General features: G+C 52.0%; 1 protein-coding gene across 5 annotated transcripts in view; it reads right to left on the bottom strand.

The window, feature by feature from the left end:
* Window positions 1-125: 125 nt before the first annotated feature.
* The window catches only part of PDXDC1 (pyridoxal dependent decarboxylase domain containing 1), a 51,862-nt gene continuing 36,031 nt past the window's right edge, over window positions 126-15,956 (bottom strand). For all 5 annotated transcript variants that reach the window (XM_042972433.1, XM_042972435.1, XM_042972431.1 and 2 more), the window contains exons 14-23: window positions 11,232-11,295; window positions 8,994-9,082; window positions 7,952-8,057; window positions 6,010-6,181; window positions 5,020-5,138; window positions 4,599-4,720; window positions 3,558-3,650; window positions 3,367-3,463; window positions 2,325-2,429; window positions 126-1,857 (exon numbers count right to left, since the gene is read on the bottom strand). In XM_042972433.1, coding sequence (XP_042828367.1) covers window positions 1,598-1,857; window positions 2,325-2,429; window positions 3,367-3,463; window positions 3,558-3,650; window positions 4,599-4,720; window positions 5,020-5,138; window positions 6,010-6,181; window positions 7,952-8,057; window positions 8,994-9,082; window positions 11,232-11,295 — 1,227 coding nt within the window. In that variant the 3' untranslated portion in view covers window positions 126-1,597. The remainder of the gene's footprint in view (window positions 1,858-2,324; window positions 2,430-3,366; window positions 3,464-3,557; window positions 3,651-4,598; window positions 4,721-5,019; window positions 5,139-6,009; window positions 6,182-7,951; window positions 8,058-8,993; window positions 9,083-11,231; window positions 11,296-15,956) is intronic.

The following is a 15,956-nucleotide window of genomic DNA, read 5'->3' as shown; positions in this document are numbered from 1 at the left end:
GTCATTAAAATGGCCACACCGCGATGTCTGCAGGTCAGACTTTCCGAGGCCTTTATTTCTCTGAAGTTGCTATCCTTGGGGGAATCGCTCTGCCTAATGACCATTCAGGAACTGAACCCACAGGGTAACAATTTCAAGAACCTTTATTGAAACCAACATTCAAATAGTATCTTAAGGGTGAAATTCTGTTTCAGCAAAACCAATTTAGCAATTCCAAATATATATAAAAACATTGAAAAATTAATCTTGTTAAAGGTGATAATGTCCCCTTTCCCCATTTTATCTGCTATACTTCATTGCACCAAATAAACAGGGAAGACTTTTAATCATCTGCACCGAAAAAAAAGTTGCATTTTGACAAGTGCCAAAAGTCAGAAATCACATCAAATCGGTGTCTAATTATAGGCTTAATGTGGTGTACCTAAGGCTTCCGACACGACAGTCCCCAGCCCAGTGTGAGCCCCCACCGTCTTGAGGCGTCCCAAAGCTTGACTTTGCTGGACTAAAGGCTCAGGGACCTTCACCTATGAAAACGAAGAGGTGTAGGACTTCTGGAAAAGTAGAAAGAGGCAGTAATTAAGCGCTCAGTTCCAGTATCTCAGCAGTGGTCTGGCTTCACCAGACCGAGGGCCCAGGTTGTCTCTGAGTTGGGCCCAAAGGGGTGAGCTGCTCGTGGGGAGAAGCCACACACACTCCCATGTAAAACAGGTCAAAGGTATACTTATTTTAGGGTTGAAACGTAACTGGGTGCTCCACAGCAGAGTTAGTATCAGGTCAAGACTCGCGTCTGTCGGCTTTTCAGATATTAAACATAGAAACGAGCACAGTGTGTATCTGTGTGCCAATTTAAAAGCTTTACCAGTATTTAAAAATATACATATATATGGCCAAGAGTTTTATAGTTACTCTTAATAGATAATCCTTTAATTTGTCTACAAATAGTATATAAAGGGAGGAATGGACTCGGGGCAGAAGGAAGTCACTTGCCCACGGCCCTGCCCCAGCCAGAGCGCACGCTCCTTTCTACACCTCGGAAGCAGCGGCGGGGGCGGCAGGGGCAGCTCGGGCTCAGGTCGGCATCGCGCCGAACCCGAGCCCGCCGTACCCCCGCAGCCTGCCCACACTGAACGCTGACCCAAACAGATGGCAGGGACTGCGCTGCCTCTCCGGTGCAGCAGCACAACAGAGGACCCGGAAGGTTCTAGAGCTGACTTAACGAAAAGTTGTATGTAACCTCGTCACGGCTTACGCTTAGGTTTTAGAAAAATAAGCACAAGCGTTTCAAGTGGCGGGCACTTGAAATTCTAAGTGTTCTTCGTGAACAATGAGTGTTTATGGGAACGTGGGGGAGAAATGGTATCACCTACAAGGACGTGGGCAGGAACTCCAGCTGTCATGCTACAGACCCATCAAATGAGACCAATCAACTGCCCGTCTAAAAAGCCTGGCTTTCAGGCACAGATTTGTGCAAAAATCCCAGCGAAGGACAAACAACAGTCATTTCTCTTGCATTAGCTGTGGCACGGCTCACATTTTCAGTACAGCTTCATCTTCCCTGAAACAATACCCGGCACAGTCTCAAAGCAAACACTGGATTTTATCTTAAGCTCTCCGGTTCTTCTACCTGTGGACGGTCATCTTCCGGGCGCTGGGCCCCGTTCTGGAAGGCCCCCGTCCGCTCGGCCTCCTGCGGAGGGGGAGCCCCGGGGTGCGGCTCGGGGCCGCCAGGCTCCAGGCCATCTGGCTCCGGCACCCCGGACAGATGCTCCAGCTTTTCTAAGTCTTCAACGTGACTGACTGAGCTGGTCTCGCTCAGAGCATCGGAACCTCTCAGAGACCTCTTAAAAGGCTTCTGGCCTAGAGAAAGATCCACGGACAGTGCTGAAAGCCCTCCGTCCAACAAGTGGTTGCTTTATTTAATCGCAACTGCTTCCGGAGACACCCCGCGCCCCCCAGCTCTGAGGCTCCAAAGTGATGAGGTGAGAAATGAGAACCGACAGGACACCGACAAGGCTCCCAAGGTCACGGTCAGGAGAAGTTCAGGCGAGTAAACACCAGGTTAAACACGATGCCAGTTCTCAAGACCCGAACTTCCCCCTTGGGCTGCCACGGAGAAAGTTCTCCCAGGCTGAAGCCCCAGGCTACTGAAATGGTTACAGGGACGGCTGGTCCTCAGTGAGGAGGAACAGGACATGGGGTCAAAGCACCAAGAAAACGCAGGAACACAGGTAACACCCAACAGGACAAGCCTCCCAAGACGAAAGTGTTCCCAAGAGAACCAACGGTTCTCTTCAGCCTTAATCAACTCAGAAGACGCGCTGTACCTGGAAGTCTCTGCTTGGCGCGAGTGCCCGAGGGCGTCTGCGGCGGCGTGACCCCCGCGCCTTGCGCCTTGTAGACGTACGTGTGTTCCGTGGACTCCAGGGAGCCTGCGAGGAAGGGGAGAGAGTGGTGTGCAGAGGCCCCCGGCTCCGGCCGCCCCGAGAGCCGAACCCCCGCAGCCTCGTTCCCCGAGAAAGTCGCTCTGGCCGTTGGGCCTCGCAGGCGGGCAGGGCAGAGCCCCCGGCCGACGGAAGCGCGCCGCGAAGCGGAGAAAGCCAACCTCGTGGCCGCCCTCGCGAGGCCTAGCCCTGCCGGCGCATTTCATCCTCACGTCCCCAGGTGTCCCGGGCACACTCAGCTCCGGCGTGGCCCACGCGTGCCTGGGGACCACGCCCCGGTGGGAACGGTACTGTAGCAGCAGGGACCAGACGGCCCTTTGCTGACGGCAGGCGCTCGGAGCGACACGGATCCTCTGTCACACTCATGTGTGCTCACGGTTTCCTGGGGGGGGGGGGGGGGGGGGGGGCACATGCAGGGAACTGTCCCCCCAACACAGGGAAGAAGGGGACCTGGAGGTGCACGTCATCGTCCCCAAACCCCAGCAACCAGTCCTCCTTGCGGGGTGCCTGGTTCGAAATGAGCTGGTCCAGGGCTACAGACTGGACTACAATCTTGTCACCTCCCGTTTCCACAGCAGCCCCTTCCTGGGGCAAAGCACTCACGGGGACGGCAGGGAGGACTGACACCCAGCACTGAACACGACGCCGGGGGCACTGAAGAGTCCCAACAGCTGAGTGGCCACGTTCCGACCGGCCCGCAGGAAGGGGGGTCTGCCGCGGACGGGGGGCAGGGCGGGAGGTAGGGGGAACTGCTTCTGTGCTGCCGCGGCTGCCGCGGCAGGACCCACCGGGCCTCCCGAGACAGACGCAGCCCCGGAGGAGAAGGGGCCGCGCGCGTACCAGGCTTCCCGGTTCGAGTGGGGGATCCCGGGAACCCGGTCACAACTCACAAGGTCCACGGGACCCGGGGCGGCGGTGGTCCTACCTGCCGTTAAGTTGAAGGTTCTTCCCTTCTGTGAAGCTTGTACCGGAGAAAACCAATTGAGTACGGATCCCACGACAGGGATCTGCCGCAGCACCCCCTGCAGAGCAGAACCACCGCTCGTGAGCGTCCCGCCGGCCCGCTCCCGGCCTGACGCCCCCGATGCCCCCTGCGAGTCTGCTGCCGAGCCTCACCTCCTCCAGGAGCCGCTCCTCGTTCGCCTTCTGCAGCTGAACCTGAGCTTCCTGAATCCCTTTCCGAACCACCTCCGTCATGTTTTCCAGAAGCTGTGGTAGGACCGAGAAAGGGATTACTTGTCTAAGCTTCCTGCCCGGGACCTAGAAGAACTATTAACACAGCACCAGGGACGCTTGTCAAAAATGTTAGTAAACGGAATTCTACACTTCTGGATGCCAGGGTATGAAGTAAAACTGGTGAGCGAACACAAGAGGACAAAATGCCCAGCTAAGGAGGAGACACCTTGGTGACCAGCCCCATCTGCCAGGAAAAGGAGGAGAAACCACCTGCCCGATGATCTCAATGTCACATCCACAGAAAAGAGACACACGCGTCACAGTCATGGAAATGGGATCAGAAGTGACACAGCGGGTTGGGAGAAACTTCAGGAAGCCCACCCAACGATAAAGCCAGCTCCTCGGCCTCATGGCAGACTTCCCGCTCTCCCCCTCCCTAGCAGCCACGGGCCACCACACATGCCTGTCTCCTCAGACCCATCCCGCTGTCGTCCCTCCTCTGCTCCTGAGTGATTCCTAGTGACTCACGTGTCTGGTCTGCAGAACGTCCACCAGCTAGGTCTCCATGCCTGCTGGCCAGCAGAAGCAGGTCTATCCCTGGCGGGAAGTCCTGTCATCCGAAACACGTGCCTCACGCAGCCCCGGGTCCAGCTGCGACTGCAGTCTTCCCTCACCTCGTCAGGCAGATGCCACTGCGTCTTCCCCAAACGCTCAGCTACGCCTAACTTCAACAAGGCATTCGCCGCCCTACGTGGCTACGTGGACCTCTTCCCCCGAGCCGCGAGCCCACTGAGGGCAGGGACTGCATCAAATGCTCGGGGGGTTCTAGATTCCTGGTACAATGCTTGGCTCATTGGAACCATTTCTGCACTCTTTGGGAATGAACACGTATTTCTGAGGGTAGCTTCCTCCTTCGTGACCCCAGCTGGCTGCCCAGAGAAGACCCAGGAGAGGAACGAGGTACAGATTAGTCTTACAGACCCTTGAGTTTTCCTCGATTTCTCGAGCTGTGACCGCAATGGTCTCCACCAGTTCAGAAATGTCCACGTCGTCGCTTGCCATCCCAATGTAAATACAGCTCTTCATGCTTTTGTACTCTGGGCCTGTGGGAAGAGACCACCGCCTGCCTTGGCTCCCAAGTCCTCGGTCAGAAGGCTGCCTGGGGCCACTCTCCTGTACAACGGCATGACCGCGCGCAAAGGCACCTCCCTTATGGGGTGAGGACAAGGATACTAATGAGGACGTGGGTGCCCCAAGAGGCCGCAGAAGGGGAAGGGAGCTAGCTCACTCTAGAAAGAACTCAACTATCATTTCTTCCAAGGAGACAGAGCCCAACGGCCTTTAAGCCAGTTAGGAAACAGCCTTTGGAAGTTCATAGTGGACTTATAAAAGTAGTAGTTACCCATTTTAAATGTAAGGTCGGATTCCAGTTCATGTAACTTTTTCAGGAGTCCAGCATGGATTTTTTCCCCTTCCGGATCTAACTTTAAACTGTTCTTATCATCATTAGCATGTTCATACCTACAAACAATATCAAATAACAGTATTTCAGTCTAAAAGATCAAATGCCTCTTCAGACACAGGATTGCAGGTAGAGTATAAGCTACTGAAGTTTTCCAAGGTGAGTGAGACAAATGGGCACAGGAGCCATTTGGAGCGTCTCAAGGCAAGGAAGGTACAAGTCTCCAGTCCACGAAGCTCAGGCCAGATCTGGAAGCCTCATCGTTTGTAATTGAATCACGGGGTCTTACGGCACCTGGGTGGCTGTCGGTTGAGCACCTGACTCTTTTGATTTTGGCTCCGGTCACGATGCCAGGGTCAGGGGACTGAGCCCTAAGTCGGGCTCTGCACTGAGCGTGGAGCCTGCTTAAGATTCATTCTCTCTTTCTCTCTCTCTCTCTCTGCCCTTCTCCCCTACTTGTGCTAGCTTGCTCTCTTAAAAAAAAAAAAAAAAAAAGGCCAAGCAATTAGGGGCCTTCCCTCCTGGAAGGAGAGGAAAGCAGGCACAGGGCTAAGGGTACACGCAGCACTCCAGGGGACCGAGCGGCGTGCCCCACCGGCGAGCTGGTTCTCGGTCTTAGGGAGCCGTGCTGCTCCGTACCCCACAGTAGTAACCGTTCGTCAGCTGTGCACTCGTACGGTCTCCCCCAGTAACCTGCGAGCCGGCACAGAAAGTACAGCGGCAACTATTGCATGAGCGCGAGGGTGTCCACACCGCCACCGTGCTGGGCTTTTCTACGTGTCCAAAACATCTCGCTGCATTTCCAGGGGACACCGACACTGTGACCTCACACATTCACCTCCGATTTCCAAGCTGGTCCACAAAATGACCCGCCAACAGCCTTGACACGGCTAAGAAGAGTCAACCGCCGCCAGGAGGCCGAACCCGTACCTGACAACCCCTATTCCGGGCCAGTTGGGGTCGTCGACGTATAAGAGGCCCGCGGTCCCTGTCACCTCCTGCTTGAACTCCTCCCGCAGCTGCAGCGTGCAGGTCAGGACCGGCAGCTTGCTCTGGATGCAGGCTACCAGCTGATCCACGTCCTCTCCCCGAGTTCCTAAAACTGAGAACGACCCCGGGCGTTAGCGAAGAGCGGGAGGAAGGGCTCCCACTTCCGCCGTCAGAAAGGTCAGCGGCCGCGGGGCCTCCTGTGAGCTGGAGCAGAGGTGTAACCTAAAAGCCGCTAAGCCCATAGGGAACATCGGTGTTAACGACTGAGGCGCGTGGCATCCGGGCGCAGACGCCGTTCTGTCTCGCACCGAAGATAAGACCAGCCCCTCCGTGTGACGCAAACTCAGTCTCGGCCCAGGACTCTGCCGGAGTCTACGTACAAGGCTCCTCGCGCAGGCTACGAAGAGGCACGCACGGTAGCATCCCAGGGAGAGAGGGATTCTGGCAGGTGTGTGTGTGTGGGGTAGCAGGAGGGCGGGGTGATGACAACAGCACCAAGGACAGCCCGAGAGCCCCTGGGGCTGCAGGGAGCCCACCTCGCTGCCCCTCGCTTGCGACTCGAATGTGGCAAGTGACTGCACTAAGCCTCAGTACGTGATGCCCGGCCTGGGGGCCGCCAGACCCACTGGCATGTTCTTCGGCTCAGCGCCCAGTCCCACGGGAGGGATTTCTCCGGCCGTGACTCCCTGGAACCAGGGTGCCACTCTGGCCTACAGCGCCTGGTCTCCCAGTGTTGGAAGTGGGATGACCCCAGGGGCGGCTGGCTTCTCCCCTGGTGCTGCTTCGGATGCCAGTGGCTTCAGCCCGGGCTACTCCCCGGCGTGGTCCCCCTCGCCGGGCTCCCAGGACCCCTCAAGCCCCTATGTCCCCTTTGCCAGGTGGTGCCACGTCTCCAGGCCACTCACCCACATCTCCTGCCTACGAGCCTCGCTCCCCCAGGGGCTACACACCCCAGAGCCCCTCCTACTCCCCGACCTCTCCGTCCTACTCTCCCACCAGTCCTAACTATAGCCCCACGTCACCCAGCTACTCCCCAACTTTGAGATCTGGATGCCACCGGCCATCTTCATGATGGGCTTTTCTTGGCAGGACAGTTACCCACATTTCCCTATACTGAGGTCTTTGAGTAAATATCTTTCCAAAAATGTTGAAAACATTCCATGAAAAAACAGCAAACATTTTTTGAAAATCTTCATCTTGGAAAAAAAGACAATCAGATTTTTAATCTGATTTTTAAGACCTACTCCACTATGGCAAACACGAGTCCCCCTAAGACATTTCACACATGTGATCTGGTTTCAATCTTCACACGGCTACAGTAAGGCCGCGGGAACAGCCCTGGAGGAGAAGCTCGCTAAAGATCCCACACATGTGAAGCGGCGACAGAAGTATATGCGCCCAAGACTTTCTGTCGCACAAGCCCACGCACCTGCCGCTATACCGCTTTCCCAAACACCTAAATGTGGAGGCCCTCAACCTTCTCTGGTCCACCCTAATCACCAGGGGAGCTTTAAAAAATAGAGACGCGTGGGCTCCATGCCCCATGGACCAGAATCCCCGGGGTGGGGCCCGGCCGCTGGCAGCTGGCGAAGCTCCACGGGTGAGTCTCACGTGAGGTGTGGCTGGAGAACCACGGAAGGGAAGACGAAGGGCCACAGGACGCCAAAACATAGGAACTCCAGTGACTTTAGAAGTCTACTTCTGGGAAGTTCTGCTGGAAAGCTCATCTACCCAAATTTAGCCCCAAGGCAAAGAAAAAGCCTCTTCAAAGAAAAAGAGTATCACAAGGGAAAGGAAACCAGGCCACAGCGTGGACCTGAACGGACACGTCGGTGTTGCTCCCGGAACAAGGGAGGACAACCGGTAGAGAATGGCTGGTTACCTGCTGCTGTCGTCAAGGGGCTGAACCGAATGCACACACCCTCCACTTCCAGGTCCATGACGGTGAGGCCGCTCGCAGGCACCAGCTGCTTCAGCTGCTCTCCCAGCTGCGGGGACACGGGCAGAGTGACGAGGGCCCGCACGGAGGACTCCCAGCTCCCCCCACAGGCCCTCATGCGCTCAGCCCCAGACCCAAGAGACTCCCCGGGGCGAGGTTCCCTGAATCTTCTCATTCTCTTACTTACGGAAACTTCTTTTTTAAAGAGACTAAGTTTTATGTTTTTAATTACTAAAAAATACAAGTTCATTGTAGGCAAATCTAGGAAATATGGGTAAACCCAAAGAATAAGATAAAAATGACCCACAACGCATCAGTGAGAATACCCACTGTTTACACGTTAATATACCCATCCTGTTCTATCTCTATATTTTCCGTCGCTGCGAAACGTTTCGTTCGACATGCTGTGTGGTAACCTGCATTTTTTCCTATAATCTGTGATGACCATTTCCTTTCTGCCGTATATGTCCAGCTACACGGTTTATTCCGGCTGTTTCGACATCACTGCACAAACGTATCCTAACTTCCTCATGAAGCCCGAGGCGGGGCAGGAGCCCGTTATGCTAGGACCGACACAGCTGTGGTGGACGCCCTGACACAAAAACCCCGGAGGCACAATTTCAGTGTCCCGAGGCAGCCACAGCACAGTGTGTTCGGTCCACACTGTCAGGTGCCCGGTGGTCAGGGGGCTCTGGCTCTCGGGCCTCCTGACATCGCTCCAGGCGCCCACCACAGCCGCGGTCCCCGTCGTGCGGGTAGTCTGCGGCCTTACTACGTAGCAGCAAGGAGATGGTCACCGAGGCAGTGATTCTGCAAGGCCCTGCCGGAATTCGCGCGGCATGCCAAGCAGTGATGTGATCAGAAGCCCTGGAAGGAAGCCCAGTGCCTTTGCAGAAGCATCCTTCCTATGGGCCCGACTTCCCAGACACGTCCACGCATCACTCCATCTGGGATGCAGACGAGAGCACATGGCCCCCGTTCTTACCCAGCGGTTCAGGGCATCACAGGAATGTCTCTCCCGGCCAACCGTTGAAGGTGCCATGTTAGGCACCGGGACAGCTGTCGGCACTGGATCTGACACCAAAACACAGAAAAGAGGGTTCACCTTCTGGAAACACAGCTCCACACACGCTCCTCAAAGCCCCTTTCACTGAGCTCCCAACACTAACCCAGGAGAAAAGCCTCAAATACTACAGAAATCAAGTGTTGATGTCACAGGGAATGGATAGAAAAAAATGAGTACGTACATACAGTGTGTAGTGTTGTCCATCCTTAAAAAGGAAGGAAATTGTCAATATAGACGAATATATATATTCATCTCAATATAGATGAAACGTGAGGGCGTTACATCAAGTGAAATAAGCCAGTTACACAAAGACTCACACTGTATGATTCCACTTCTATGGGGACCCTAAGGTAGCCAGACTCAGAGACACAAAGTAGATGGTGGCTGCCAGGGGCTGGAGGGGAGTGTCTAAGGGGTGTGGAGTTTCAGTTTTGCAAGACGTACAAGTTCCGGAGGGCTGCTGAACAACCACGTGAATCTGTGCAGCATTACTTAACTGTACACATTTTACCACAAGTAAAAATTTTTGCATATGTTTATCTTACAGAAGGGTTTTTTTAGCTTTATTTTTAGAGAGACAGAGTGTGAGTAGGGGAGTGGCAGAGAGAGAGGGAGACACCGAATATGAAGCAGTCTCCAGGCTCCGTGCTGTCGGTACAAAGCCGGATGTGGGGCTCGAACTCATGAACCGGGAGATCATGACCTGAGCTGAAGTCGGATGCTTAACCGACTGAGCCACCCAGACGCCCACAGGAGGGGATTTAAGCTTCCACATTTTTTTTTCTCGGAGAAGATGTAACACCTGAATACTGTCTCACAAATAGAATTCTTAGTCTCATTTGGGAAGTTTTTCTTTAAAGGAACTTCCAGAGGAAATCAAGATGTAACACTGTAAGTTACCAGCTAGTCTATCAACCCCTATGCGAGGGAAGGCAGAGCACCTGAGAGCACCCCAAGCGGGCCTCACAACAGACTTCTCCTCCTTTCAAATGGCCAGGGCGCCTACTCCTGCCAGGCGGTGTGCTGGGCACGCCAGATACAAGGAAGTGTCATCTAGCTGTTTACATTCTACTGAAGAAATACCATAAAGAAAGAACTGAAATCACCATATATTGTTGTTGGTGCCATGAAAGAAGGCGGGGACTCCGATACAGTATGATGGAGGTGCCTTAGCATGGATAGGGAAGGCCTCTCTAAGGAGGTGCACCTAATGGAGACCTGAATGGTGACAGGGAGCCAGCCAGAAGAAGAGTGAAGGGAAATGTGCTCGAGGTAAAGGGAACAGCAAGTGCAAAGGTCTTGCTCTAGGAAAGGGCACAATATTCCAGAAACTCGGAGAAGACCAGTCTAAGTCACAATGATCGAGAGGAGAGGTGGCCTAAAAGGAAGTCAGAGAAGATGGCAAGGGCTGGACTCCATAGGCCTTACAAGGCCTGGTACTGAGCCTGGACCTTATTCACTAGAAATAGTAAGAAACTGAGGGTCTGGGCAGCCAAAGGGCGCGAATGGATTCCCTCATGTACTGCCCGGTCTGACCGCATGCAGAGAATGGTCTGGAATGGGGTATGTGCAGTACACAGAAGTGACAGATCAGTCGAGCGGGGACTGCGGCTGTCCGGGTGAGAAGTAACGGTGCCCTGGACTAGGCTGGTGGCGCTGGGGGCACCCTGTAAAAATAGATTCCTGGATCCAACCTCATGAATCAAAGTATCTAGGAAGTAGAGCCCCCAAATCTCTATTTTCTTTTCTTTCTTTTTTATGCTTAACATAGTTTACGTTTTAAATAATTTAAAATACAGTGTAAACATACATTAAAAACACTATGGCAAATGAGCGTGAAAACATGAGGTTATTTGGGTGTGTGTGTGTGTGTGGACACCCGTGCACGCATCCTGGTCTCTCTTCACTCATTCTAGCACTAGGTCTAGGGACTGGCATTTGGAAACCACTGGTTTGATCACAGGAAACTATCACTAAAATGCTATTAAGGCACTTAGGACCAGAATTCTTGTGAAAGTCATTAACATTTTCTGAAAAAATAATGACTGCAGATTTTAGCAGTCAAAATATTTTGGACTATCTATGTAACTTGAAATAGTTTAAAATTCAAAGCCCTTAGACACAAATACAAAAATTATGCTTTTTAAAGTCACCTACCTGAGCCTGGTAATTCCTGGAAAAATCTGAACACCACTACCGGAGAGCTGAGCTCATCTTCCACCTGAAAAATACAATCTGATGTTACCAATTAACATTACATCCAACACCTGCAAAATGAAACAGTGAGTTTGAAAAGCAGGCTACAGATAGCATAGGTTCTTAGTAAACACGTAAAATTCAAAGGTTAATTTCAGTTGCTACAGAAATAGAAATCAAGGGTTTAGTAAAATTCCTAGAAATAATTATAAGCCGGTTCTGAGAACACATTCCTGGATTATGACATCTGACAGAGGTATACTGAAATTAAGGCAGGAGCAAACTGTAATAATAATAAACAGAGGCCTGCCATTAAAGATCAGTGAAGAGGAAAAAGAAGAACCAGAATCAGTGCTGGGAGAATGGAAGCTTTCAACAACCTAGAAATTATGCTAACTTAAGCAGGACTGAAACTTTAAAAAAAAAATTTTTTTTAAATGCTTATTTATTTTTGAGACAGAGACAGAGTATGAGCAGGGGAGGGGCAGAGACAGAAGGAGACACAGAATCCGAAGCAGGCTCCAGGCTCTGAGCTGTCAGCACAAGAGCCCCATGCGGGGCTCAAACCCACAAACTGTGAGATCATGACCTGAACCGAAGTCGGACGCTTAACCGACGGAGCCACCCAGGTACCCCTGAAACTTTTTATACAGTCACAAACAAAAAGAGGAAAACTCCTTTCTTCTCACTTTGTAAAACTCTCAGAACAGGATGTAAGTCCTACTGGTAATGAAGATAAACAGTCTAGAGCTGAGTCTAAGTATTTCCTAAATCACTGAAGTGGTACTTATATTAAGGACAGGCATCCTTCATTAACTTCATTAATGACTAACTTCATTAGCAGATTTCATCACAGACGAAAACGTTCACTACATGAAGCCAAGCCAGCACTAAGTTAGTTCACAGACGCCATCAAACAGTGGAGCGACTCATCAGCTCCACTACGGGGTCAGGATACAAAGGGAACAGCAATGTTCTTGACAGAATATGGCACACAGGGACAGATGTCTAACCACTCAACAGTTCTAGTTATAAACCCTATTTTCCAAGGCTCTGCGTGTGATGTCTCCATAGTGGAAACGCTAACTTGCAAAGCCAGGAAGTAGCTGGCCCAAGGTCTGCGCTGTTAACCTCTGAACGGAACACAGGGATGTGATTTAGGCCAAGCAAGATGTGTGTCAAATTTGCCACCTTATTAAGCTGATTGCTGTGTTACCTATCTATCATCTCCTTTAACTTTCATGTAAACATAAATCTATTAATGCTTTTTTTTTTCTCTTAGTACTTTTAACACTTGGAGAGCCTTAATATCTAAATAGAATGGAGTAAATCCAAGAAGCAAATAGAAACAAAAGCAATAAAATTCTATGCCCATTCCCCGAACCTCAGTCAGGATGAATGAAGCAGGATGATTTGAGTAACCAGACTTCTATATATAGTCTAATACAGTCTTGGTTTCTTATTTCTTTGAGCTCGGTGGACTCAAATGTCAGTGCATGAGAAATACTGTACATGGTTATAAACAGAGAATACATGGCAGACTGAAATGCGGGATTACATATACCAAAACCAAAAAAACCCCCAAAAAACCAAAAAACCCAACATAACCACTGCTAAGCTCACAAAAACAGTGAATCAAGAAAGAAAACAAAGAGTATCGTCAGCGGAGCAGGGGCTGGCGAGCGGGGAGCAGGGAGGGGAACCCGCTGTAACTAACACCCAGGGTCTTCGGGCCCGTGTGCAGATGGTGGTGAGCGCACGTCATGCCAGGACCCCAAGGAGAAGAGGGGGAGAAAAGCTCAATCTGCCGACCAGCAAGAGGGCTTCCTGCGGCCTGAGGCTCCGTCTACACAGGGAGTAAAATGCACCGAAGAGTGAAACATCAGGTGTGCACTGCCATGGGCCGTACGTGCCATTTGGTGCAGGAGTCCCGGCTGTGGAACTGACAGACGGACCTTCGCCCGTCACACATGAGAAAAACATGCAGGTCATAATGAAAAGTGAAGTACACACCCGGCAGCAGACGCAACAAGGGACAATCTGTGCTCCAAAAGGAAACATACTCTGACGACTGTGCTTAGAGAAATGAGGACCAGGAAGCATAAAAACAAAAGCAAAAACAAAAACGGAAAGAAAAAGAAAAAAGGATGTCCAAAAAGGGAACAATGACTTAACAAGAGCTCAAGGGAACACGCTGGAAGGAGGCAGGTATCACTCAAAGTGAAAACACGGCCGACACAGATGAGAGGCTGCTCAGGTGCCAGGACAGGAGGCAGAGGCGGAAAGGAGGACAGGGGCTGAAGGAAGATGGACCCGTGACAATGTTCACTATGCTGGTGAGATCGGAGAAGGAGGTCATATATGAAAACGCAAACTGCACAGAATTTAAAAAAAAAAAAAAAAAAGAAAAAGACTCCTCAGGTTACATGAGCACAAGTCCCAACCAAGCAGGATCTACACAGTCCTCACTCGGACACACCATGGCCACGGTCAAAGTAGCAGAAGCTGGAGAGCCTCAAGGACAGCAGAGACGTAAGTGCCGCACGGGGCTGAGACTTGCAGGTGTGAGGGTGAGATACCCTATTTCCCCCTTAAGTGCGAGTGTGGGACGCAGCCCACGTGCCGCCGAGCTAGCAAAACAGCAGCCTCGGTGGCGGCTGCGGACAGGACCTACACTGACACACGGACAGAGGGGCTCCCCGCGGCCTCCCTGCGCCCCGGAGGCGGCCCCGGGCCCTGGTGAGCTGGGGAAGCGGGTCGGCGCTTCGGGCCTGAGAGGCTCCCCCAGGGCCGGCCGCCTACATGGGCAAGAAGGCCCCCGGGGAGCTTGCAGAAGGAGCCACTGTGCACAGACGCGGCTAATCTCACACGCCCCGGGGTCAAGTCCTGGCTGTGCCACATACCACCGTGTGGCTCAGGACACGAGCACACCGCCACACAGAGACGGAAATAACACCGCTCTGCCACAGTGACGTCTCGAGAACCCGAGGACGCGGTATCTATGTAAGCACTACACAGATATTGTGGCGACAAAAGACATTTAATACTGACCTGTATTTTACGGTGCCTTACAATTTTCATGTTGCTTTCTCATACGTTATCTGATTCGCCCTTCGTCACGAGCCACTGAAGGAGGACAAGTGCTAACTTCTGTGAACTGACCGGACACAGACTGGTCCGCCGGTTAAGAACACGGGCCTCGGAGTGTGAATCACAGCTCTATCCCATCCTAGCTGTGTGGCAGGAGCAAGTCACTTAACTTCTCTGTGCCTTAGTTTCCTCGCCAGTAAAGACGCGGCAGCCGCTGCAACCAATTCCCAGATCAGACTGACTCAGGCTCCAGTATCTATGCCAAGTACCCGGCACAGTACACAAAACCGTGAAACAAAAACAAGACAAAAGTCCCTGCCTCTACAAAGCTTTGACAAAGAAAAACAGACAATGAACAAATAGACGACTTCAGGTAGTAATAACTGCCACGAACAACAAAACCCAGGGGACAGAGTGAGGGGCGGTGGTAGGCCTGCTTTAGGCGGGATGGCCAGGGAAGACCTCTCTGAAGAGGGGGTACTTGAACGAACACCTCAAGGGTAAGAAAGCAGGCATGAAAAGAATTGAAGGGAACAGTGTTTGCAGGTAGAAGGAAGAGCGAATACGAAGGCGGCTGCTGTCAGGGTTAAATGAAGGAACGTGTGCGCTGGGCGCCATTTCACGAACAGCTGCTGTGATGGCAATTATTACTGGAGTCACGGTGCCTCACGGTGTTTGCCAGTTACTGTGTATCTACGGAGACGAGCATCCACGGGAAGGAGGGGTGGAGCAGGGCTCATGCCCGGACCGTGTACCGCCTTCCAAAGATGCTCCAAACCCACTGGTGATTAACTAGCACCGGCACAATCTCCCCGCCTGGAGAAGGACAGGGGGGCAGAGGGGACGTGAGGAGGAGCCCAAGTGGGCTCAGTGAGGGAGGGGAACAAGGTCCACAGGCCCAGCACCGCCTTGATCCCTGCCATCTTGCTCATGCTAGTCCACAGTTTGGGCTTCTCTGTTTACAACCAAAGGAGTCCAACCAACATACCTTCGCCGACAACTGAGCTCACAGGCTTAGGCAGCAAAGAAAATGACTCAATGTCATAGGGCGTCAGTGGTACGGCTGAAATTAGAACCCAAGTCTCCTGATTTACATTCATCCCTCCGCTTCTCCAATGGGCCACTCTCCTCTTCCAAGCTAGAACCTGGGTCATCTCAGGTCAACTGAAAAGGCTCCAAGCTCCTACTCAGAAGGCAACGGACAGCAGCGCCCCCCTCAGGCACTTAAAGCAAACCGTGCACTAAAATGGAATCAACTATATCAACTCGAACCCCAGAAAAACTTAAGTATTAGTTTTAAACTTAACTGCATCTTGCAGGATTGTCCAAGAAACACTCAGTGGCCTTATTTAAACTAGAATCTGACCTCTATTTCCTGAAATTCTAAAATATAACGAGGCAAAACATGAGAACATTCAAACCTGAACTGATACTTCGTTATTAGCCCTGCTAAATCCTCACGTCCTGGGTCTAATAACTGCCCTTAAGCAGCAATGTCTGATAGATTCTGGTATATTTTAGGAGGATACTGGGGGAATAAAAAACAAGGCCACTTGATCTCTTCCTTATTCCCCAATCTGTGCAAATGAAAACTCT

The sequence above is a fragment of the Panthera tigris genome, chromosome E3 (assembly GCF_018350195.1).
Source record: "Panthera tigris isolate Pti1 chromosome E3, P.tigris_Pti1_mat1.1, whole genome shotgun sequence".
In the NCBI taxonomy this organism is placed as follows: Eukaryota; Metazoa; Chordata; class Mammalia; order Carnivora; family Felidae; genus Panthera; species Panthera tigris.
The sequence above is the reverse complement of the archived record's forward strand: the minus strand, read 5'-3'. Positions and strand labels throughout refer to the sequence as shown.